The sequence below is a fragment of the Elephas maximus genome, chromosome 7 (assembly GCF_024166365.1).
Source record: "Elephas maximus indicus isolate mEleMax1 chromosome 7, mEleMax1 primary haplotype, whole genome shotgun sequence".
NCBI classification, from domain to species: domain Eukaryota; kingdom Metazoa; phylum Chordata; class Mammalia; order Proboscidea; family Elephantidae; genus Elephas; species Elephas maximus.
The window spans coordinates 81,445,392-81,470,978 of record NC_064825.1 but is presented as its reverse complement, the minus strand read 5'-3'; the positions used below and the strand labels follow the sequence as shown (position 1 = coordinate 81,470,978).

At 37.4% G+C, this 25,587-nt stretch overlaps 1 protein-coding gene across 2 annotated transcripts in view; it reads right to left on the bottom strand.

The window, feature by feature from the left end:
- The window catches only part of ANO3 (anoctamin 3), a 320,613-nt gene that overhangs the window by 22,473 nt on the left and 272,553 nt on the right, over nt 1-25,587 (bottom strand). For both annotated transcript variants that reach the window (XM_049890733.1, XM_049890734.1), the window contains 6 exons: nt 21,262-21,298; nt 16,196-16,307; nt 12,780-12,837; nt 5,805-5,902; nt 2,847-2,980; nt 1,776-1,928 (listed from right to left, as the gene is read on the bottom strand). In XM_049890733.1, coding sequence (XP_049746690.1) covers nt 1,776-1,928; nt 2,847-2,980; nt 5,805-5,902; nt 12,780-12,837; nt 16,196-16,307; nt 21,262-21,298 — 592 coding nt within the window. The remainder of the gene's footprint in view (nt 1-1,775; nt 1,929-2,846; nt 2,981-5,804; nt 5,903-12,779; nt 12,838-16,195; nt 16,308-21,261; nt 21,299-25,587) is intronic.

Here is a 25,587-nt window from a genome sequence, read left to right as displayed (position 1 = left end):
CATCCTGAGAAAATAATCAGATAAAACACATGTATGAAGATGTTCACCTCAGTGTTGTTTATAAGAGCAAAGAATTGATGGAATTCAAACATAGCCAGGTAGAGGATCGATTTTAAAAAAATGACACAATATAAAATAAAAATCTATGCAGCAATTATAAAGAATGAGGCAGATCTACATTTATTAACATGGAAAGATATGTATGATATTTTTCAGTTATGAAGAAGTTCATGAAATCACATGTTTACTAGAAACCTACTGACACAAACTTGACTGTGTGTGTATGTGCCCGCACATACAGAAAGACAGGAAGACTGGTCATTAAAGTATAATACTGGTTTTTCTTGGTTGCTTTTTTTTTTTTATTATTTATGTATATATTTTTACTTTTCTCTTCTTAACTTTCTATAAAGAGTTGGTATCGCTGTATTTTTTTTTCAGGAAAAAATTAAGTTCTTTGACATTGTACCAGAAAAAGAAAGTAAAAAGAACGCTTTTGTATTTTGGAGTTGTGAGGATAAAAACAACAATTTCTGGGTATATTAGGGCACACAATTAGATTAAATACATTAAAAAAAATAATATTTCATTGTATTTTTGGTGGAAGTATACACAGCAAAACAGGTTCCCAATTAACAATTTCTACACATGTTGTCCAGTGATACTGGTTACATTTTTCACATTGTGTCAACATTCTCATTATTTCAGTTCTACTTACTCTGCTCCCATTAACCTGGTTTCAGAGCTCTCCAACTTTATCATCTATGCTTTAAAGTACCTATTGACCATTTAGTCTCATATAGGTGGTTTTTTAAAAAAAGCACAGTACTCAAAGGTGATATTCTTACTTTATGGACTAACTTTCTATTTAGCTAGAAGGTGACTTGAGAGGGTAGTTTTGGTACAAGGTTTAAAGAATATCTCAGAGTAACAGTCTCAGGCTTCCTCCTGTTTCAGTGGATCCAGTAAGTCTGGATTTTTTGAAAATTTGAAGTTCTGTTCCACATTTTTTTCCCCTTTCTATTAGGATCCATCTATTGTCCTGATTAGAACATTCAGTATTGGTATTCGGGCACCATCTAGTTCTTTAGGTCTCAAGGTAGAGGAGGCCCTGGTTCAAGTAGACAGTCCTGTAGACTGGTTCCTTCTCTGAGTATTGGGTTTCCTCTTTTTTCTTTTGCTCCAGATGAACAGAGACCAACAGTTGTATCTTAGATGGGCACTTGAAAGCTATTACGATCCCAGACACTACTCACCAGATTAGGATGTAGAATATAAACTTTACAGACTATATTATGCCAATTGACCAAGTTGTTCTATGAGACTATGATCTTAAGTCTTCAAACCAAGACATAACTAATTTTGTGAGGTGATTAGTTATGTCCAAGAAGTATCAGTTTCTGTGACCCTTTAAATACACTTTTTAGCAGAAATATTCTTCAACGAATTCTAGAAATGGCTATCATAATATAGTACATGAGAGTATTCAAATTCTATGTGGAAAAGAGCACATGCATTATGTTATTTAAATTGATTGAAGCTTTTGGTTTGCAAAAGTGTTTTCACAGCTCAAGTTTGAAATTTATAAGAGAGCAGTTTCCTACCAGAAATCATCCCAATTAAGTTGGTATTCATTCCATTCTTTTCCTAAAGCTGCTTAATTTTGTTGAGGCTGAAAGAAAGTTCTGGCAATAGAAATCCAAGTGGTACCCAAGTGAGATCAAGTCACCTCTTGGACTTAGCAATGCAAAGACCATTTAATTTTAGAATCTTACCAATATCAGTTGCTCGGGCTGGCAGAGGCCTCCGCCACTGGGTGACAAATTTGTATGCATCCAGCCTGATTTCAATAATATTGTTTAACAAAGCCAACAGAGGGGCCAGAGGAAAAGCCGCAACAAAAATGGTGGTAAAGCCAAACTGCAAAACTGTAAAATGAGAGCGTTAGAAAATTAATATGAACAGTATCATTTCATGAGTGGCTTCTTTGGGCCAAATTAGACGCTTTACATCAATTGCCCTTAATCCTTTCAACATTCCTACAAAATAAATATGCTTATCTCATTTTACACTTGAAGAAACTATAGCTGAAATGTGTTTAGTAAACTTACCAAAGAATAGATAGTGAGAAAATTTTAGAACCTGCATCCAAACTCAGATCTGCGTGGGTGGAATGTTTATGGGCTTTCCTGTCTATACCATGCAGCCATGCAGCATAAAGGAAAGGGGGTGGAGGGGGCAAGAAGGCTTTAAAGAAAAATATTTAACCCTGGAAAGATCTGAGACAGCTAATTCTGCCCTCTCTTTTTTATGGGTGAGAAAACTAAGGCTAGAAAAAAAAAAAAGGAAAGCAAATATCAAGGAAACACACAGTGGCTCTAAGGACCGGAATGCAAATCTTTATTTTCTTAATATAAATAAGTAAGCTTCTCGAATAAACCAAAACTCAGAATGGCACTCTAAAAAGATTTATTCTAAAAAGGAATTATTGCTTTATTTAGGTGTGATGGTAAGTTTCTTAACATGGGAATTGAATCTGCCCAATTTTATTTCTTCAAAACATTTTCTCAAAAGCTAGATTTCCCACTGTGGAGGAAACCTTCTTTCTGGGACAGATGTTACAGCTCTCAGAGGACAAACATTGTAGCTTCCCAAGGGCACTGTTTTAATGCTTTCTCTAGCTCTGTCGAGATAAGAGTGCAGATGTGTTTCCAAATGCTTGGGTTTGGAAATGAGGAGATTCTTTTTTTTTTTTTTTTTTTTAATTTAAAAAAATCTCACGTGAAGTAGAAAGAGAGTACCATGAAGGCTAAATAGCCCCATTCAGGCTTTTTGCTTTCCCTTACCCATTTCTAAGTACTCATCCATCAGTCCGTGAATATTCATGGGTTGCAGATTCCAGTCGTTCTCCCACTGAGGCAAGGATGCGTCTTGTATTCCTCGCTTGATTTTATGTCTTGACCACCAGTTCTGGATCAGCCTAAATTACAGAGCCGCCCAAGAGCTTTTGAACATTTTTTTTAAGCATGTGATTGACAATTTATAGCGTTTCAGGAAACAAAAAACACCAACTACCCTGGGAATACACTTAGCATACTTGCAAGTTCTCAACTTCCATCTGTTTAACACATAAATTCCTACTCCACCTCTTGTGATTTTGATCTGACATCTTTATTGCTCATAAACCAAACTTTCTGGGCTCCACTCTTAAAACATGAATAAAATCATGTTCCACATTTAATAAATAGGTTTTCAACAGACTTATGCTCTAGTTCCCACCCTGCAACGCATTATCCGTGTGACCTTAAGAAAGTCATTTCACCTCTCTGAGTCTATAAACATTAAATGCTTGAGCTTTTGTGATAACATTCTGCTAAGATCTCACCCATCCACTGCTGTGGAGTCAATTCCTACTCATAGTGACCCTATAGGACAGGGTATAACTGCCCCAAATGGTTTCCAAGGCTGTAAATCTTTACGGAAGCACACAGTCACATCTTTCTCCCACAGAGTGGCTGGTGGTTTCAAACCGCCGACATTTTTGGTTAGCAGCTGGGTGCTTTAACCGCTGTACCACCAGGGTTCCTTCTCTTCCAAGACAGTGAACAACAATTATTAGGCAATGGATCTGCGTCTATGAGCCCATTTCTTAGACTTGGAAAAGCAGTACTAATACTCTTGCCCTGGCCCGGGGACAGTCTTAAAATATGTGACTCAGAAAGAATTGTGTTATACATATATTGCGGGCTTCTGGGCAATGATTTATTTTAACAGTTGGATGAAAATTACCTCTAGAATGAAGTAAATCTCACAGGACTCAGTGAAAAGTACCCAGCTCTCAATTTGAATTAATCATGAACCTGGAGCTTCAGTGGGAATTTCAAAAGCAACCATGAGAGACTAAAATGACAGGCAGTGCTTCAAAGTACAGTTTATGGAGGTCATCTCTGCAACCCCCGTGAAGACGAAAAAGGGGCTGGAGGTTGGAATTTGATCAATTCTGCTTTTTTTTCTATTTTATTTATTTGGATTCTGCTTAAGATTTTGCTTGAAGAAAGAGACTTGTAGTTTAAATATTTGAAAATCATTGTTTTAGGGACTGGTCCTCTCCTGGTAAATCTTCTACAACAAGGCCTTTGCCCAGGTATTGGGAAAAAATACCAGCAGGATGTCTGCAGTCATTGTCCCTTTGGGAAATGATACATGCAATCAGGCTGACCACTTGGTCCAGGCCACAGTGAAAATGGGCTGTACGAAGTGCATGGTGTGATTAGAAGCCCACGGATAATGATAACAATAAGAACCACTCTGAATACTATAATGAGTGCTATACCATCTTGATGATACTTATGAAGAACTCACAGCGTATCAGATCCTGTGCTAAGCACTTGATATCTGATTACCTCAAGTATTTTTGAATGATGTTCTCCAGGTCCTATGTTTCATAGGCGTGAGCCAAGAAGAGAGCCTAAGGGATACGAAGAATGGACACAGCACCCTGATTTTCCATCCCCTCATTTCTCTTTGATTAGAAGAGATTTGCTTTAATTTGCTCTGAATATTGAGGATTTGTATAAAAATCTCTTTACAATAAGGTTCCATCATTTATTGATAAAGCTTTAAAAACCATTGGATCATAACATTTAATCTTCATAAATTCCCTAATTCACAAACGAAAAAAATTATGACCCAAACAGGCCAACTAAATTATAAGCAAATTTATCAAGTGACCGAGCAAAAATTTCAACCAGATCTGGGTAATTCCAAAGTTTATGTTCTAAAACTCTAAAACAAAAGACTGACTGTAGAGGCACTTTGCAAGATAGCCTTGGTGATCTGCTTCTGAAAGGTCAGAACTGAAAACCCTATGGGGGGAGCAGTTCTACCCTGCACACATGGGGTCGCTGTCAGTTGGAATCAACTCAATGGCAACTAACAACAATGGCAAATTTAACAGGACACTCTATGGCTGTCTACGTGTCTGTCAGTTCGTCGTACTGTGGTGGCTTGCCTGTTGCTGTGAAGTTTTGTCACCAGTATTTCAAATACCAGCAGGGTCACCCTTGTTGGCAAGGTTTCACCTGAGCTTCCAGATTAAGAGAGACTAGGAAGAAGGATCTTGCATTCTACTTCTGAAAAAATTGACCAGCGAAAACCTTATGAATAGCAGTGGAACATTGTCTGATGTCGTGCCGGAGGATAAGTCTCTCACGTTGGAAGGCACTCAAAATACAATTGGAGGAAAGTTTACTCCTCATAGTAGAGTTGACCTTAATGGCACGAATGGAGTCAAGCTTTTGGGACCTTCATTTGCTGATGTGGCATGACTCAAAATGAGAAGAAACAGCTGCAAACATCCATTAATAATAGGAACGTGGAATGTATGAAGTATGACTCTAGGAAAATCGGAAGTTATCAAAAATGAAATGGAACGCATAAACACTTATATACCAGGCACTAGTGAGCTGAAATGGACTGGTATTGGCCATTCTGAATCAGACAATAATGTTGTAATAACAGCAACAAGGGTCTTAATGTATTGAGGAGAGTGTCAGTCACTCTACATTCGTTATTTCCTTTAATCCTTCCAACGGTTGTTAAGGTAGATACAGCAGTTGATACCCTTTTAGAGATGTGAAAACTCAGGCTCAGAAAGGTTGTCACACATTTAGTAAAGAGCAGAGTAGGAAATGAACCCTCATCTGTCTAATTACCAAGCCCAAATTCTTAAGAGCTATTCACACTACCTCCATCTTTCTTCTTTGTAACTGTATACATGGCAAGATTAAAAATAAAGTGCTCACGGGTATCCCAGTTCCATGAAGTTATTCCATATTTGCTTCAAAAACATGATAACACCCATCTGGAGGCAGAGGTCTATCAAACAGCCACTAGGATGACACTGGAACGTAACAATAAAAACAATCATGATTCTGCTCTTCCAAAGTGGCTTAAATATCACTGCCTTCAAACTGAACAGTAAAGTCTAAAGTCAAGCAGCACTATCTCAGTGCATACAGAAAATAAAAGCAAGGACACAGCATGCGGGAGGACACTTGATGGGGAAGTTTCTAATACTGATAATAGCATACTGATCAAAATTACAACAGCTATAAAAACAAACCTAATATTTTTCAAGCACTTACTAACTGCCAAGATCTGTGTTAGGAATGATCACAATGAATGGATGTTATCGAATATTATATATCACTTAGCAATGAGGTTGTGATACACAACTATTTAATCGTATGGCAAATGCTTATAATACGTTCCTTTTTAAATGACTTTTTTATTTTGGAATAATTTTAGATCTATAGAAAATTTACAAAGACAGTGCAGAGAGTTCACAAACACTCCTCACTCAATTTCCTCCATCGATAACATCTGATATTACCATGGTATATTGGCTAAAGCTAAAAAATTAATATTAGAACACTATTAACTAAATTTCAAACTTTTCTTGGATTTCACCACTTTTTCCATTAGTGTCCTTTTTCTGTTCTAGGATTCAAATCAGGGTACCACATTGCATTTAGTTGTCATACATTCCCAGTTTCCTCTAATTTCTCAGTCTTTCCTTGCTTTTCATGACCTTGACAATTTTGAGGACTGCTGGACAGGTATCCTGTGAAATGTCCCTCGGTTTGTGTTGCCTGATACTTTTCTCATATTTAGACTGGGATTATGGGGAGGAAGATCACATCACATCATATTGGGGGCTACAGGATAGCCACATACCATCACTGCTGATGTTAACCTTTATCACTCGATTAATGTACTCTTTGTCAGATTTTCCACTGTAAAGTTATTATTTTGTTCTCTTTCCCTATTATGTTCTTTGGCGCAGTGGCTAAGGCTCAGGTTGCTAACCAGCAGGCCAACAGACAAGTCCACCAGCTGCTCCTTGGAAACCCTAGCAGACAGTTCCACTCTATCCTATAGGATAACAATGAGTCAGAATTAACTTGATGGCAACAGGTTATTATGTTCTTTGGAAGTGAGTCTCTTAAGTATAGCCCACTCTCAAGATGGGAAAGTGCATGTATCTTGGTGAAAGGAGTATCTACATCTATTGTAATATATTTTAAAATGAGAAAAGCATGACCACAATTTTTCCTTCTGTGTGCTTCTTTGCTATTTAAATTTTCAATAAAAGTTGTATTACAAACCCACATAAACAAAAATGTGATTACAATCAAAATTGTAATTGATGTGTTGTGCTTGAAAACTTTACCCTATATAAGTCATAGGGGTGGGGAAATATGGGTCTGTTTCTTTAAAAATGGGTTCAGGACCTGCTCTGAAGGACAATGGTCTTCTCTACAGCTTTGATCCACAGTTTCTATTTCTATCAAATTGGTACCAGTGGGACTTCAAAGGGAACAAATAATTAGGACACAAAGAGCCTGCTTTTCTTGTTCCAGCCCAGTAACTTAAGACTCTGATCAGAGTTAGAGAGCAGGTTTGCCAATAGTCATTTTTATTGTGTGGAGAGGTCTAATTCTCCCATCCTAGCTTGTTACTTCTTCCTAGGATGAATTTAAGACCGCTGCACTCTGCCACATATATCCTATGGGTGAGTTCAGTAGAATGCAGAATGATTACCCAGTTACTGTGGCAGATCACAGATCACAGCTGTAAAACGAAGCTCTTCAGTTTATACAGATACTAAAAGAAGCAAACTGACTTGTTCAAGGTCATGCAATGTTGAGTCGAGTTGTGAGAATGAAAGCTTTGGCCGAACCATTATCCCCTGCTATATTACATCATACTAAGTACAAATTCTATTTACCAAATGGGTTTGGTGCCTCGAAAGGCTAGATTTAGTACGTGCCAATTATTACATGGGAAGAGAAAAAGAGGACAATCATAGTATCATGCAATTGGATCACTCCCCATAAAGAGGAGGCCAAAGTAGGGAAGCTGAGAGACAGACTACTTACAACTTTGTTACCATTGAGCCTTTATAACTTTGTAATTTGTAAGGAAGAGAAAGGGATCCAACAATTTTTGAGGATCTGTCCCCGTCTTGGAGCCCTTGTGGCACAGTGGTTAAGAGCTAACCAAAAGGTCGGCAGCTGGAGTCCATCAGCCACTCCTTGGAAATCCTCTGAGACAGTTCTACTCTGTCCCGTAGGGTTGCTATGAGTCAGAATCGACTCAGTGGCAATGGATTTGGTTTGGTTTTGGTCCCCATCTCACATAACGATGCCTTTAAACTAATTCCAGCCGTTCAATACTTTAAAATCCCTTTGGTAAAAAGGAATCCATACTTACAATGAGATGAGGGGCAGGAGACCAAAGTTATCATTCTCACTGAATCACTCAAAATCACATGACCTTGGACAAGTCAAAGCTGGGTACTTTCACATATATTCTTATTTACTACTTCTTGTGACAACCTGTTGATATGAGTGTCGATTAAGCTAACTGGCAGGCAGGACAATCAGACTTGAACACTCTTGTTTCTTTCACTTGATCTGCATTGGTATGTTTGTCCTAAATCCCATTTACATGTGTGAGACAGAAATAATCAGTCCACAATATCTTCTGGGTAGCACAAATTGTTAAGTGCGCAGCTGCTAACTGAAAGGCTAATGGTTCGAGTCCAGCCAGGCTCACCTCAGAAGAAATCACTAGTGATCCACTTTCAAAACATCAGCTATCGAAAGCCCTACGAAGCACAGTTCTACTCTGATGCACACGCGATTGCCAAGAATCAACTCAATGGCAATTTTTTTTTTTAATTTTTTAGCAAAATCAATTTCCAAAAAAAAAAGAAATCAATTTCCATTTTCTCTTCCATTGTTCCTCTATGGTATCCCAAACATGGTTGAAAAGTGTAGTCTCAAAGCCTAGATCCAAGCTAGACTGCCTAGGTTTGAATTTTAACTTCATTGATTTATTTACTATCTTTCCGTAATTGTAAGCAAATTATAAAACTTATCTATGCCTTGGTTTACTTATCTGTTAAATGGGGGTAATAATAGAATTGTGAAGATTAAATGAGTTAATATATGTAGAGCACTTAGAAATAATTGGTGACAACTAAAAAGCAATAAATGCAGTGAATATGATATCCTGGGCCACTTGTCCCCTCATCCACCACTCTTTTACTCATTCTAAGGGTAGGTTCTTTTTATCAAACGGATTTTAGAGTACAAGCAGTCCCCAGTTTACAATGGCTTTCCATTCCGACGACTCTGTTACAAGTCGGTTCTGACGTAAGTTGAATACCTTGCTTTTTTTTTACTTTTTATTATTATTGCCTTTTATTATCAGTATTTTTATAAATCATAACATTAAACATCTGCATGTAAATACCTGAGAATGATAACATCAGCAAATTATGCACTGCAACATTATATGTAGTACATACTACTACTGATAAGATGTACAAAAAAAAAAGAAAACCACAGACGGTTGGAAGTAAAAAGTCACCATAACTCAAATATGTTGTAAGTCAGGGACACCTAAATAGAAGAGCTAGATTTAGTTCAAGGGCACCGTTACGTGAGAGGGGGGCAGACTCTCAAAAACTTCTGTGTAGCATAAATTTTATGTCTGTTTACATATTAAAAACATTTTGCATTAAATTTACATAAAATACTTATGTGAGATACTATATAACTATTACATGACATTCACAAGTCTAGTATAGCAAATTTGTAAATGTTCTAAACAAAATCATAGCACTTTTTTTCTCTCTTTATAATGGCTACCATAAATTGTACCAGGGATTTAACATACACAATCCTATATAATCTGCCTGTCATCAATACTATTGAGACAATTATTCTTAGTGCCTGTTTATAAAAGGAGAATGTGAAGCTTAGGGATATTAAGACCATGAATCTGAGTAGGGCAGAACTGCAATGTATTCTGTTAGACTCCAAACAGGAACCATTTGTTACACTTCATGGTGTATCCTCAAGACTATTAACATCTTCAAGGAAGGGATAGGGACATCTTCATTTGTATGCCCAGCAGAGGAGAGGGATAGTAAGTTTCAATAAATGTTAGTTGACTGAATGAATTCAGAGAACCTCATTCTTATTTTACATTATGCATACTTTGTATACCTTCACTCATGGGACTTTCCTGGTGGCACAGTGGTTAAGAGCTCAGCTGCTTACCAAAACGTCAGCAATTCAAATCCACCAGCCACTCCTTGGAAATCCCATGGGGCAGTTCTACTCTGTTTTATAGGGTCACTATGAGTTGGAATCGACTCAACAGCAATGGGTATCACAATCCCATGTTTTAAATTTCATGATTTATATGTATATTTCTAAATAAGCAATCTTCTGTTAGAAAATACGGCCACCACATATCTCATACATAATATGGAAAATGTCTAGGGTGGTTATGAAACCTGTATACTGACACTGGTATTATAATTACCACCTTGGGAGTTTCAGGATGAACCATGACTTTCAATAATTTCACAATTAAGAGCAAGAATATCCAATTAAGCAAAGTTATTGGTGGAAGCAGCCCCAACAATGGCATCAACACAAAAGTCTTCCTGCTGCAACTGCTCTGTTCCCTCTCCTCCCCTTTCTAACTCCAGCTGAACATTCCTAGAAAAAAGAAAGCTTTGGGTCCTAAACTGGGTGGATGAATAGCCTTCAAGCAGAAATGGTTGTAATTCTGGGCCATGAAAGACAACTGCAAGTTGGATTTGGGGACTTCTAAGCGGTCCTAGGATTATGAAAGGCCTTGGTGTGTCTTTGGCAGATAGAATGATCCCCACCTGTGGAGATCTAGCATTGACACGTCAGCTACAACATATAGCGTGCCTACCACAGTCCAGAGGCATTACTAGCAGTGTTATGTAAATTATCTCTTGTCTATAAAAAGCCTTGCAACCCAAGTATTACCACTGCCAGTTTACAGATGAGGAAGCAGATAATCCAAGGGGTTAGATCAAGGGCAAAGAATTAGAAAGTAGCGAAGTTAACATTTGAGCCTAGGTCCCTCTAATTATAAAGCATATTATATAAAGTTCATAGGAAGTTTTAGGTTTTCTCTTTGTATTCCAATTAATTACTAGAAGGCTCTGGGGAGACCCCACAAATAAGGTCCCCATTATTTTTATTTTGAGGGACTTTTTAGATAGAGATGGGAAATACCTTCCTCTCAATTTTTTTCAGGAAACATTTTCTTAGTCTCTTTCTAAATTATAATCTCCTACTAATCTCACCAGATATTAAAATGTACTTTACATTAAAATAATTAAATCAATTTTGAACTAGAGAAGGAATAGACAACCTGACCAATGAGAGAGAATGGAATCCAGAAATAGACACAATCACCAGATGGATGATATGATAAACCCAGAGTCTTGTCTCACTGGGTAAAAAATGTTTTATTCATTAAATGCATGGCTGCCAATTGGAGAAAAAGGAAAAAAAAAAAAAAGCTTCACTAGTCCTTACACCAAACTAAAATAAACTCTACATGGATTAGAGGTATCAATATTAAAAAATAAATTATAAAACTACTAAAACCTACAGATGATTATATATCTCTATAGCTATCAATCTATCTTCTAATTCTAGAACGGTAAACATATTTTATGGCATGATGCAAATCCCTCAAATCATTAAAAATTATTTTTATTAGAAAAAGTTACACATTTTTATTAAAAAAATCATAAAATACAAAACGGAAAAAATATCTGAAGCAAATATTAAAGATTAGAGACTAATTTAATTAGCTTACAAATGAATGCCAAAACCAAAAACCAAACCTATTGTCATCTAGTCAATTCCAACTTCTGGTGACCCTATAGGACAGAGTAGAACTGCCCCATAGTTTTTCCAAGGTTGTAAATCTTTACAGAAGCAATGAGCCATATCTTTTTCCTGAGGAGTGGCTGCTGGGTTAGAACTGTTGACCTTTTGGTTAGCAGCTGAGCTTTTTAATCACTGTACCACCAGGGTTCCAAATTACAAGGACAGGGGAAAATAGTTCAATGAGAATGGAAAGAAATAGTTTACATACACACACACACACACGCAACATAAAATGGCCAAAAAACTTATAAAAAAATATTCTCAATCTCACTTGAAAGTAAAGAAAATGAAACCAAAATGAGGTATCTTTTTAATTATAAGATGGTAAAAACCTAGATTTTTTGGTCAGCAGAAGTGTAAGGAAGCAGATTCAAACACTATAGGTGATTTGCTGGTATTCTGGAAGAAAATTTGTCAGTCTCAGTGAAAGTACACAATATGCTTACACTGTATCCTAGCAATACCACTGGTAGGCTTTTTTTTTTTTCTTATGATATATATATATATATAGTCAATAAATATGACCCTGAGGCAGATACACTTACATACTTTATATGTTGGAATTTCAAGTAAGATTTTTTTTTTTTGGAAAAAAGTTTCCACTGTTTAAAGCAAAACCTAACATATTTCACAGTTTGAAAATCCATGCAATAGATAATAAGAGTTTCCAAAGAGAGGAAAATTCCTGGAGTTAAATCCCTGGGATCTATGAATGGAAGAAATGGATGGGATATAAAATTAATGAAAGCTGAGCTCAGATTTTTGGGGTTTAACATTTCAGCTAGCCCCTCTTTTTACTGAAAGATGTAGTTCCTTCATTTTTGAGCTCCTAGGAATTCTTCTCTACCAAAAACATGTCTTCAGCATGCCTGAAATTCCCTGTACTGCTTTCTCACTTCTTGTCCCCCACCCCTCTTCCCACAGTCACTATTCCATATTCAGATCCATCCCCACACCCACCCTCACATGGTCACTTACTTCCTCCAGTCTCCACCGGTTGAAAAGTTTATTGTAATTTCCTGGGTGGCCTACAAATCTGTAAAAAGGCATTTTTAATTATTCATTAGCATTTATGTGGAAATGACTGAAGAACATCTTGTAATACATCACAGCAAGTGCATATGTGGGTAGACATCAATGGTCACCAGTGCAACTTGTCCTCAGATGGTTGACTGGGCCATGATTACACATCTAATTAGCCAACTTAATAAAGAAAAAGTGATGTATGAACTTAATACCAATGGGTTGAGATGGTACAGACAAAACAACTGGATGACATTTTCCATTTCCACATGTACAATTTTAATGGCATGTTGACCTAGTTAATGAATATTATAATAATGTGTTAATTTTTTTCATTCAAAATTTCCTAGTTTCATTATGTTTCCATGGCACTGGCTGAAATCTTAAGCATATGGCATACTAGAGTCATTAGGTTAACATTCTCCTTTCACATTTGCAGCAAAGGTAGGAGTGAAAGTTAAAATAATGGGTATAGAAGGTCTTTACACTAACAAAGTGTAATCCAGGGATACACAAAAATATTTTTCTTCATTGACAAAGCTATTACTAATGATTAAAAAAAAAAAATGATTGGATAGTCATAATTCACCTCAAGTATGACCAAAAAAGGAAACCCTGGTGGTGTAGTGGTTAAGTGCTACGGCTGCTAACCAAAGGGTTGGCAGTTCAAATCTGCCAGGTGCTCTTTGGAAACTCTATGGGGCAGTTCTACTCTGTCCTATAGGGTTGCTACAAGTCAGAATCAACTCAACGGCACTGGGTTTTTTTTTTTTTTTTATGACCCAAAAAAAAGAATCACTGCTGTCAAGTCAATTCCAACTCATAACAATCCTATAGGACAGCGTAGAACTGCCCCAGAGGGTTTCCAAGTCTGTAAATCTTTAAGGAAGCAGGCTGCCACATCTTTCTCTCGGAGCAGCTGGTGGGTTTTAACCACCAACATTTTGATTAGCAGCCAAGCACTTTAAACACTGTATCACCAGAGTTCCTCCAAGTACGACACAGAGGTTTTATTTTTTGTGGCAAATTTCATTGGTAAATTAGTCATAGCAGCCTGGTACTGGTACATTGACTGACACATTGACCAGTGGAGCAGAATTGAGAATCCAGATGTAAACCCATCTACATAACTGGCCACCTGATCTTTGACAAAGGCTCAAAGTCCACCAAATGGGGAAAGACAATCTTTTTAACAAATCGTGCTGGCAAAACTGGATGTCCACCTATAACCAAATGAAACAGGACCCATACCTCACACCATAAACAAAAACTAATTAAAAACGGATCAAAGACCTAAATATAAAAAGAAAAATTATAAAGATCTTGGGAGAAAAAATAGGGCCAACACTAGCGACCCTAATATATGACATAAACAAGATAAAAACATAATTAGCAATATACAAACACCAGTAGATAAGCTAGATAAATGGAATCTTCTAAAAATTAAACATGCTCGTCAAAAGACTTCACCAGAGTAAAAAGAAAACTTACGGATTGGGAAAAAAAATTAGGCTATGACGTATCTAACAAAGGTCTAATCTCTAAAATCTACAGGAAAATCCAATCCCTCTACAATAAAAAGGCAAATAAACCAGTTAAAAAATGGGCAAAGGATATGGACAGACATTTCATCAAAGAAGACACTCAGGTGGCCAACAGACACGTGAGGAAATGCTCATGATCACTAGCCACTACAGAGATGCGAATCAAAACTACAACGAGATGCCATTCACCCCAACATTACTGACAAGAATCAAGAAAAAATATAACAGAAAATAATAAATGTTGGAGAGGTTGCAGGTAGACTGGAACTCTTATGCACTGCTGCTGGGAATGCAAGATGTACAGCCATTTTGGAAAACAATACGGCACTTCCTTAAAAAGCTAGAAATAGACATATCATACAATCTAGCAATCCCACTCCTAGGAATATATTCTAGAGAAATAAGAGCCATCACACGAATAGACAGCCATGTTCACGATAGCATTATTCACAATAGCAAGAAAATTGAAAAAACCTAAGTATCCATCAACAGATGAATGGATAAACAAACTATGGTGCATACACACAATAGAATACTACACAATGATAAAGAACAATGATGAATCTGAGAAACATCTCACAACATGGATGAGTCTGGAGGGCATTATTATGCTGAGTGAAATAAGTCAAACAAAAAAGGACAAATACTGTATGAGACCACTATTGTAAAAACACATGAAAATGTTTCCACACGGAAAGAAACAATCTTTGGTGGTTATGAGGGAGGGGAGGGGAGAGAAAAATACTAACTAGATAGTAGATAAGTGTTAACTTTGGTAAAGATAAGACAATACACAATACTGGTGGGGAAGTCAGCACAACTTGACCAGGGCAAACTCCTAGAAGCTTCACAGACACATGCAAACACCCTGAGGGACTGAGCTACTAGGCTGAGGGCTGGGGACGATGGTCTCTGGAGACATCTAGCTCAACTGGCATAACATAGTCTATAAACTTAATGTTCTACATCGACTGGGGTCTTAAAAGACTGTGAGCAACCATCTAAGATACATCTACTGGTCCCATCCCAGCTGGAGCAAAGGCCAATGAAGAAAACCAAAGACACAGAGAAAGATTAGTCTAAAGAACTAAAAGACCACGACTACCACAACCTCCACCAGATTAAGCCCAGAACAACTAGATGATGCCTGGTTACCACCACTCACTGCTCTGGCAGGGATCATAATAGAGGGTCCCAGACAGAGTGGGAGAAAAATGTAAGATAATATTTGAATTCAAAAAAAAAAAAAAAGCTTGCTGGTCTGACAGAGACTGGAGAAACCGTGAGAGTGTGGTTCCCAGGCACCGTTTTAACTCAGTACTGTAGTTACTCCTGAGCTTCACCCTTGAGCCAAAGGTTAGACAGATCTATAGGGCCAATGATAACACACAACAGTCCAATCATATATATGAGACTAATGGGCACACCAGTCCAGAAACAAAGACTAGAAGGCAGGAAGAGGCAGGAAAACTGGATGAATGGAAACAGGGAACCTGGAGTGGAGAAGGGGAGAGTGTAGTCACATCACAGGGTTGGCAACCAATGTCACAAAACAATTTGTATATTAACTATTTAATAAGAAACTACTTTGCTCTGTAAACTTTCACCCAAAATCACACGCACAAAAAATTTTTTTTTTTCCTCCATTGGTAATTGCTTCAGGAAACAATATACTGAGAAGTCTTCAGAGTGAGAACATGTACAAAGACTGATTAGCAGAATTTTTCAGGGCAGGGAGAATTTGCCATTTTTGTTAGCGAATTGGAGATGGATTAGTTGTCTTTTTTTTTTTTCATTTTGTGGACATAATGTATATGAGTGACTTACCTCCCCAAAAAGAAAGCAATATAGAAGATAGAACTGTTTAAATTGACAAACTGGAAGAGGAACATCTTCAGAGCAAAGCTGTTTTCCCATTCAGATTCCGTTCGAGGATATTCTGAAAGGAACATAAGGTGTGTTTACACAGATGCAGTGAATACAGACACTGGACAGGGAATCAACAAATTCAGCAGGATTGTACTATCTCTGCAAGGCACTTGATATCTCCAAGTTCTAGTGTCTGCATCCGAAAAATGTGAATAATAACATCTGTTGTACAGGATTGATGAAAGACTCCAACTACATAATCTTTAGAAAACATTCTATTGCTATAAATTATGATGTCTGTTATTAGTATGTAAAGATTTTACATGTTCTCTTTATTACTGTCATTTATAGGTAACCACAAATATTGTATCAGTCCTTCTCCCAAAGACGCTATGCTCAATATAAAACCCCATTGCCATAGATTCGAGTCCAACTCATGGAGACCCCATGTGATACAGAATAGAATTGCTCTATAGGGTTTTCTTGGGTGGAATTTTAATGGAAGGAGATCTTCAGGACTTTTTTTCTGCAGCACTGCTGGGTGGGTTTGAACTTCCAATCTTTAGGTTAGTAGCCTGAGTGCAAAGTATTTGCATCGCCAAGAGACCTTCATGCGCAATATATGGAATCTATATTGTCATCAGAATTCTTTGAAGAATGCGTATTGTTTTTACAAACTGATGATGGGTTAATTTCCAAGAAATGGAACAGGGGGAAGAGGGTGAGGTCAGTCAGAAGAACTGAATTCTTACCACAGACTTATTCTTAACTTGCAGGTAATCTCAGACAGGTCTCGTCACATTTTTTTTTTTTTTTTTGCTGAATGTGTTGCTGTTTACAAAATGAGGAATTTAGGCAAGATGCTCTCTGAGAACACTGTCAACACTCACATTTGATGGTTTCATCAGAAATAAATAAATAAAATGAGAGGGATTGGATTAAGATGACATCATGGTTTGCAACGCTTTGCTTCCCCAGTATCCAAAGAAATAAGAGAAAATCCATATGCATGTCTCACATTTTTTAATATGATTGAAGAATTCAAGGAAGGCATAAAATAGATGATGTCTTATTGCAGGAAAACACAGACCAACATGTATGCACAAGGTCATCAGGGAATGAGGAGCAACGAGATCCTGGGGAACTCCAAGGCCAAAGGTGGTAGGTCCCAGAATCAGGAGGGATCTTTGGGGCATCTTAAAGAGTGGCTGGTTGATGTGCATCAATGAAAGTGGTCAGGGGAGTTGGCTTTCCCCACAGGTTTTGATATGCTGTGCTTTCACTGCTGTTTCTTTCTAATCATTATTTATTTATTATTACTAACTTACAAACTTACTTGGAAATAAAGTTTTGTTTTTTTTTTTTTTTTAATTCCTAGTGTGTAAGTTGTTTTGGCTCCCCAATTCTAATTTTATTGCATCATGATCATAAATGTATCCTGTATGATTTCTGGCCTTAACAATTTCTCAGTCTTATAGAGAAAGAATACACACACACACGTACACACACGCACACACACATCTCAGAGCAATGTAATAAGTTTAATAATGAAAAGAATCTCAAACTGCTAAGGGAACATGAAGAATGAAGGATTGTGAAGCCAACAAAGGTTTCACAGAGAAGATGACTTTTGAACTGAAGGAAGGTGACTAAGATTTTATTGGGAAAATTATCCTAAGTAGAAGTAATGTTATAAACCAACTTGTAAGTATACTAGCAGCCATTCAGTTGCATTAGGCATTCTGAGAATGAAGATTACAATGTTCCCAACAAAAGGGCATTTTACTAGATGTGAAAGGTTGGTACACTGGTGGCCCTTATACTGGTGCCCCAGTGAGCTGTACCTCTCAGTATATGTGGCCTGGGGTACCTGCCTCTCACTTTGACTCTGGGCTTGGCCATCAGGATACTAGCAAGTGAGATGCAAGCAGAGGCTTGATAAACACTTGTTTATAGGATGTGGCCTCTTCGAAGCCAGCTGCCATATAAGAAGTCCTGCTATTCTACTACGAGTAAACCCAAGCAAGCCATGTGGTACGCGGTACTTGGAGTAAGAGACAGGGCAGACACTAGCAGTTCCAGAAATCCCACGTGAGGTGTCAGACATGTCAGTGAAGTAGTCATATTGGATGTTCCAGCTTCAGCAGATACTGCACAGAGCAGGAAAAGCACCCATACGACTTATCCCAGATTACAGAATCATGAAAAATAATGAGCCGTTATTGTCTTAAGCCACTAAGCTTAGGGTGATCCATTATACAGCAATAGATAACTGAGACAATGGAGTTCACTGTAATGATGTCATCCTTGAGGTTTAACACAGTTTCTATATTAAAGTAAACAAACTTTTATTTTTCAATATGGTATGTCATTCACACATAGAGTATACTGTGTCTCATATTGAATTGGCTTTCAGAGGAGAAGAGAAATTCTGAACTTTGAGAATAATGATGCTGTTTTCTAAGGAGGTATATTTCTGGTCAAAATAACTCTTATATTTTCCCTAATGGAGCCAGTTATTGATAATAAGCCAGTTATTCTACAAAGTCATTTAATCACAGATTAGGTCCTTATTTTTTTACTATTAATTTCTCCGTTCCCTAAAATTAATAGTGTGTTTAGTAGGAAGTTATTACATGTACAGATTGTAACATTTTGAGGTAGTTAAAAATTATTGTTTTGGATCAAATAATATATATTTTTCCTCATAACAGCCAAAAATTACATGGAATACATGATGCATGTATGTATGTGTGTGTGTGTGTATATATATATATATATAAAAAATATATATATATATATATATAGGTATGTGGTTAAGAGCTTAATTGTTAACCGAAAAGACTGGCCATTGGAATCCACCAGCTGGTCCTTGGAAACCCTATGGGGAAGTTCTGCTCTGTCCTATAGGGTTGCTATGAGTTCAAATCATCAAAATGACATTTCTTTTTTTTAATAAACATATATGTGGGGGAAGGTGTATAGGAGGTGTACAGGAGCCCTGGTGGCTCCATGGTTAAACACTTGGGTGCTAACAAAAAAGTTGGCAGTCCAAATCTACCAGCAGCTCTGTTGGGGAAAAGACCTGGTGATTTGCTCTTGTAAAGATTACAGCCTAGGAAACCCTATAAACCAAAAAACCCGTTGCTGTCAATTCTGATTCACTGCAGCCCTATAGGACAGAGTAGAACTGCCCCATAGATTTTCCAAGGAGTACCTGGTGGACGTGAACTGCCAACCTTTTGGTCAGCAGCTGTAGCACTTAACCACTACACCATCAGGGTTATGGGGCAGTTCTGTTCTGTCCTGCAGGGTAGCTGAGTCAGAATCAACTCGATGGCACACAACATATATATATATATATACATACATATTTTTTTAAAAATGAGATCATATTATTTTAAATAAAAGATAAATATTTCTTATTTATTTAAATACATATAATCCAGTAATTAATAATTATGATTTCACAGCCATTATGTCATCACTGGGTTATAGACAGAAAAATCAAATATCAAATGAAATTTTTGGCATGCCTGGTACTTTAGTACAAATAACTCTTCTGCTGCCTGCTATTATTATTACCCAAATCACTCTCCTTAGATTTGTTTCCATCCTAGGTATAAACTAGGATATAAGGAATCAGAACTGGAAGACAGCTATGGAACAATCTAGCTCAATCCCCTCATTACCTGTAGTTCACGGTGTTTAAAGAACAATGAAACAGATCATTGCTATTTATTGAATACTTGTCTTGTGTCAGGCAGCCAAGCTACAACAATGGTGAAAGAGGAACTAGTATCATCCTCATTTTACCAATGAAGAAACTGAGACTCAAAAACAAGAGAAGGAAAGGAAAAGGAGAGAAAGGGGAGAGAGGAGGATGAGGGAGAGTAGAGGGAGGAGGAAACTTGCTCTATATTGTAATTGATATCTCCAACCCCAGAAAGACCTGGTGGTGTGGTGGTTAAGTGTTTGGCTGCTAACAGAAAGGTTGGCAGTTCAAACCTACCAGTTGTTCAGCAAGAGAAAGATGTGGCAGTCTGCTCCTGTAAAGATTACAGCCTTAGGAATCCTATGGGCCAGTTCCACTCTGTCCTATTTATCCCATACGATTGCTAAGAGCCAGAATTGACTCCATGGCAATGGGTTTGGGTTTGATTTGGGTATATCCAACCCCAAAGCCTACTCTCTTCACATTTCCTAACAATGCTCCTCTAAGGGATGTAACCAGTTAGCTCCAGAGTATGGGCTAGTACTTATTTTCTTTCCTACGTAATGCTCCTTCTATTATTTCTTGTAATTATAAATATATGGGATATCATGTTTCATAGAGGTTAAGTGGAGTCAGTCACATCTAAGTTTAAATCTTTACTTATCCAACTAAATAATTTTGGTTTTCTTACACATAAAATAAGAATCCTACTGTCATAGAATTGTGATGAAAATCAAATAAAACAATGAAAAGTGTTTAGGGCAGTGCTTGGGATTTGGTGAATTTTCAAAGAATAAAAGGCCACTCCTCAACAGGTTTGTAATAAAATTTTGTCCCCCTCAACTTGAACAGAAGATATATTCCAGGATTTCTGGCTTTTTTGAGGAGGAAGAGGAGAGGAAAGGGGAGGGGAGAGATGAAAAGAAGGAGGACTAGGGGCAGGAGGAAATGTGGTCATGGTCACACGATCAGGATGGGGTGATCTAAATTCTAACTGGTATATCCAATCCACAGTCTGCTCTCTTCATAGTCTACAGTTTTGCTTCTCTAAGGAACTTACCAGTTATAGGCTTCCCATTTGCAATGTGGCTTTCTTTATATCTGCCCCCCCCCACTGAACCCCCATTAACAAGTCATAAGTAACAAAATAAGCATTAACCCTCAAAAACAAATGATAATGCAAGCAGAGAAGAAAACAGCAGATGATAGAAGTTCATATTAAAAATGCCAAAATAAGTAAAGCAACTACAGCCTGGTTTCGGATATGTTATTGACTTGCTAAGGAATGGAGTAAGAAAAATGGACTTACCTAAATTAGTGAGAAGGTAAGCAATTTTTTCATAAGCCTGTTAAGAGAGAAAAAATAGAGAATGCTATTCTTTTAGTTGATAATTACACTATTCAGAGAAACATCTAAAGTGTGTTCTACAAAAGAGGAGGAGAAACATTTATTAAAACCTAATATGTAGTGCTTTACGTAGATATACAAAGGACATAACAGAAAAATGTGCTTAAATATATACTGTTGTGTGCTTTGGAGTCCATTCCAAGTCATAGTGACCCTATAGGACAGGGTATAGGGTTTTTTTTCCCTAGGCTTTTTTTTTTTAATCTTTGCAGAAGCAGATATCAGCAGGTCTTTTCTCCAGAGGAGCCGCTGGTACGTTCAAATCGCCAGCCTTTCAGTTGGCAGCTGAGCACTGTTACCACTGAGCCACCAGGGCTCCTTTTGAAATATATATAGCTAAACAGAACACTTTTTATTATCTGTAATAACATGTTTTCTGGTAGCTATCTTTACTTCCATTTTATAAATCAAGGAAAGGAGATTTTAAAACACCAGAATTGTTCAGCTGGTCAATGGCTGAGCTGGAATTTAATCTCAAAATGATATGTGCTTTTTACTACACTTGAAGGCTAAGTGGAAGTATGAAATCTATACTATTGATAAAGTATCTTCCAAACTATGACAAAAGACAGTGTGCAAAGTTGCATTCCTAAAGAACAAAATTGGTTTGAAGGCTATTTAAAATAAGACACAAAAGTCAAATCTACTGACTCAATAAGTCACATGTACAATTGATTTTTCTGACGAATGTTTTTCATCTTCTGCTATCATCTCAGTGTCCCTACATACTCTGTCCACCACAAGTACAGACTCAAGGAAAGTGAATATATGCCACGATATTCCAAGTCAATATAGTTAGGAATACATATGTGCTATAGGCAGAAGGATGATATATGTTTTTGTGTATATGTGTGTGAATATGAGTACATAACCACATAATTCAATAAATTATCTTTTAGATTATAAATTCCAATAACCCTGCCTGTTGGTATGGAAGATTAAATGTTATGTACCTGCACACTTCAAAAGTTACTACTCACCTTTCCTGACAGCTCTTTCAATGGAACTATTGTGATAATTCATCTCAGCCAAAATTTAAATCTACCATGTCCTAAGATCTAAAGTATTATTCTGAGACGGAAGTATTATACTGAGTCCCATTGTAGATCTACTGCAGTTTTTCTTAAGCTATACCCAGAAGCTATCATTTTCAAATCTTAAGACAAGTCTACCATGAATTCACTAGCACCAACCTTATCCTGACTGTAACATGTTCTTTTCCATATCCTGTTTCTCAAGTGTTCCTATGAGTCAGAACCGATTTCATGGCAATGGGTTTTGGGTTTATCACGTAAAATGACTATAGCAGGGCCCCCAAGGAATATATTAGGATGGACTTGATCAATCAACATATACTAATTGGGCAGCTACCATACCTCTATTACTGAGTTGAATGCCCTTGTGGGGATAGAAAATTAAAAAAAAAGTATTATTTAAATAACTTCCACTTAAACAGTGTTTGGCTTGTGCCAAGCAGTATTTTACATATATTTTTATCTAATTTAATCTTTACAACAATTTTAGGAGATAAGTATAATGAACTCAATTTTATAGGAAACTAAGGTTTAACATGTTAGGTACCTTGCCTGAGATAACACTACTAACAAGCAGCAAAGTCAGGCTGCTTTTAGGGTTCTCTTGTACCATCTATGCTATGCCTTCCCACATAAACCATTTCAGATTTCTGTCTTAATAATTAGCACATAGAGCCTGCATGCAACTCCAGAATAGCAATATCTACATCTCATGCCCCAAAAGATTTTAATAACTGTTAGAGGAATATCAATCACAAAAACACCATGCTACTCCTGAAAATATTACTATTGGAAAGCTTGCTGGGGTACTTGAGGACCTGCATCTACAGGGCCCAAATGCAGGTGGCCAACCGGCACCACCATGATGATGAGCTACAAAATCAGTATTAGTATGCTTAGAATGACTTTTAACTTCAAAATTCATGAAGTCAAGGAAGAAACCAGAATTCAAATATGCCCAACTGTAGTGGTTAAGAACTTGGCTGCTAACCAAAAGGTTGGCATTCAAATCCACCAGTCACTCCTTGGAAACTCTACAGGGAAGTTCTACTACGGAATTGATTCGACAGCAACAGATTTTTTTTGGTGGGTGGGGTGGGTGGTTTATGGCAGCAACCACTTTAGCAGGAAAAGGTGTGTGTGTGTGTGTGGGAAATAGAATGGATATGTATTTGGAAGAGAAGAAGATGAACGAGGTCCGGGACTATATGGAGTTATATGTTCCTATTTATATTTGAGGAAACCCTGGTGGCGTAGTGGTTAAGTGCTACGGCTGCTAACCAAAAGGTCAGCAGTTCTAATCCACCAGCCACTCCTTGGAAACTCTATGAAGCAGTTCTACTCTGTCCTATAAAAAAAAAAAAAATTTAGTCCTATAGGGTCATGGAATTGACTCGATGGCAACGGGTTTGGTTTTTGGTTTTACTTATACTTGATAACATGTTGGAAAACTCATACTTTTAAAACTCACTCGCTAGTACATTCTGTAAACTGGAATCCTCTTAGTAACATACATTAACTGAGTTAAAACACATTTATTGAGAATTTCTAACAGGCCGAGTGCATTCAAGGAGCCAGACAAGAAGGAACCAAATAGACATAGTCCCTACTTTTGTGGAACTTAAATTCCAGTGAGTGGATACAGATGATAAACATATAAATATGCAATTGGGTAGGAGGTAAAAAAAAAATGCCATAAAGGAAAATAAACTAGGGTGAGTGGAGAGAGTGGTGGTGGGAACAGGGTGCTATTTTACAGAGTAGCCAGGGAAGCCTTTCTGAGAGGGTACTGTTTGGGGGGAGGACTGCATAAGTGAGGGAGGGAGCCAAACATATATATGACCTAAGAACCTTCCTTACACAGGAACAGTAAGTGCAAATGCCCTAACACTGGCTTGGGCTTGATGGATTCCATGAAAGACAAGGAAGTTAGAGAGACAGGAAGGCACTGAGTAAAGGAGCAACGTGGTAAGAGATGAGTTAGATCTTAGAGGAAAATTTTTTTCGTTTCCTGGTAAGCCACAATAAGGACTTTAGAATTCATTCTAAGAACTCATCATCTTTCCATTAATGTCTTGTTTCAGAGTGCTGTGTAGACATTAAGTAGGAAAAGAAAAAGAAGCGCAAAGGCAGGGAAAGGGTAAGGCTGTTGCGAATGTGCATATTTAGGGACTTCTGGTTTCGATGGTACCTAAAAACAACAACAACAACATTCTTTTAGAGCTCATCATCCTTGAGTCAGAGCCTCAAAATCTGGACTTCATTAAGAAAATGAACTGCAAACAGGTATGTGCAGAATCAAGAAGAAACTTCCTTTTTCCAGTAATCTACCTGTTAAATTTCTAGAAATTATACACATAGAACCTGTACACGGATAAAGAGGCAGTCATCTGAACAGAACAAGGGGCTACTGTGTGGTTTAAAGTCAGGAAAGGTGTGTGTCAGGGTTGTATCCTTTCATCCTACTTATTCAATTTGCATGCTGAGCAAATAACCCAAGAAGCTGGATGATATGAAGAACAGGGCATCAGGATTGGTGGAAGACTCATTTACAATCTGCGTTATGCAGATGGCACAGCCTTGCTCGCTGAAAGTGAAGAGGACTTGAAGCACCTACTGATGAAGATCCAAGACTACATACAGCCTTCAGTATGGATTGCACCTCAACATAAAGAAAACAAAAACCTTTACAACTGGACCAATAAGCAACATCATGATAAACGGAGAAAATATTGACAATGTCAAGGATTTCAGTTTACTTGGCTCCACAATCCACACCCACAGAAGCAGCAGTCAAAAAATCAAAAGACACATTGCATTGGGCAAATCTGCTGCAAAAGAACCTCTTTAAAGTGTTCAAAAGCAAAGATGTCACTTTGAGGACTAAGGTGCTCCTGACACAAACTGTGGTGTTTTCAACTGCTTCATATGCATGTGAATGCTGGGCAGTGAATAAGGGGAATTGATGCTTTTGAAATATGATGTTGATGAAGAACACTGAATATACCATGAACTGCCAAAACTCTTGGAAACTCTATGGGGCAGTTCTACTTAGTTCTATAGAGTCACTATGAGTTGGAATCAACTCAATGGCCATGGGTTTGGTTTTGGTTTTTGCCAAAAGAATGAACAAATCTATCTTGGAGGAAGTATAACTACGATGTTCTTTAGAATCGAGGATGGTGAGACTAGT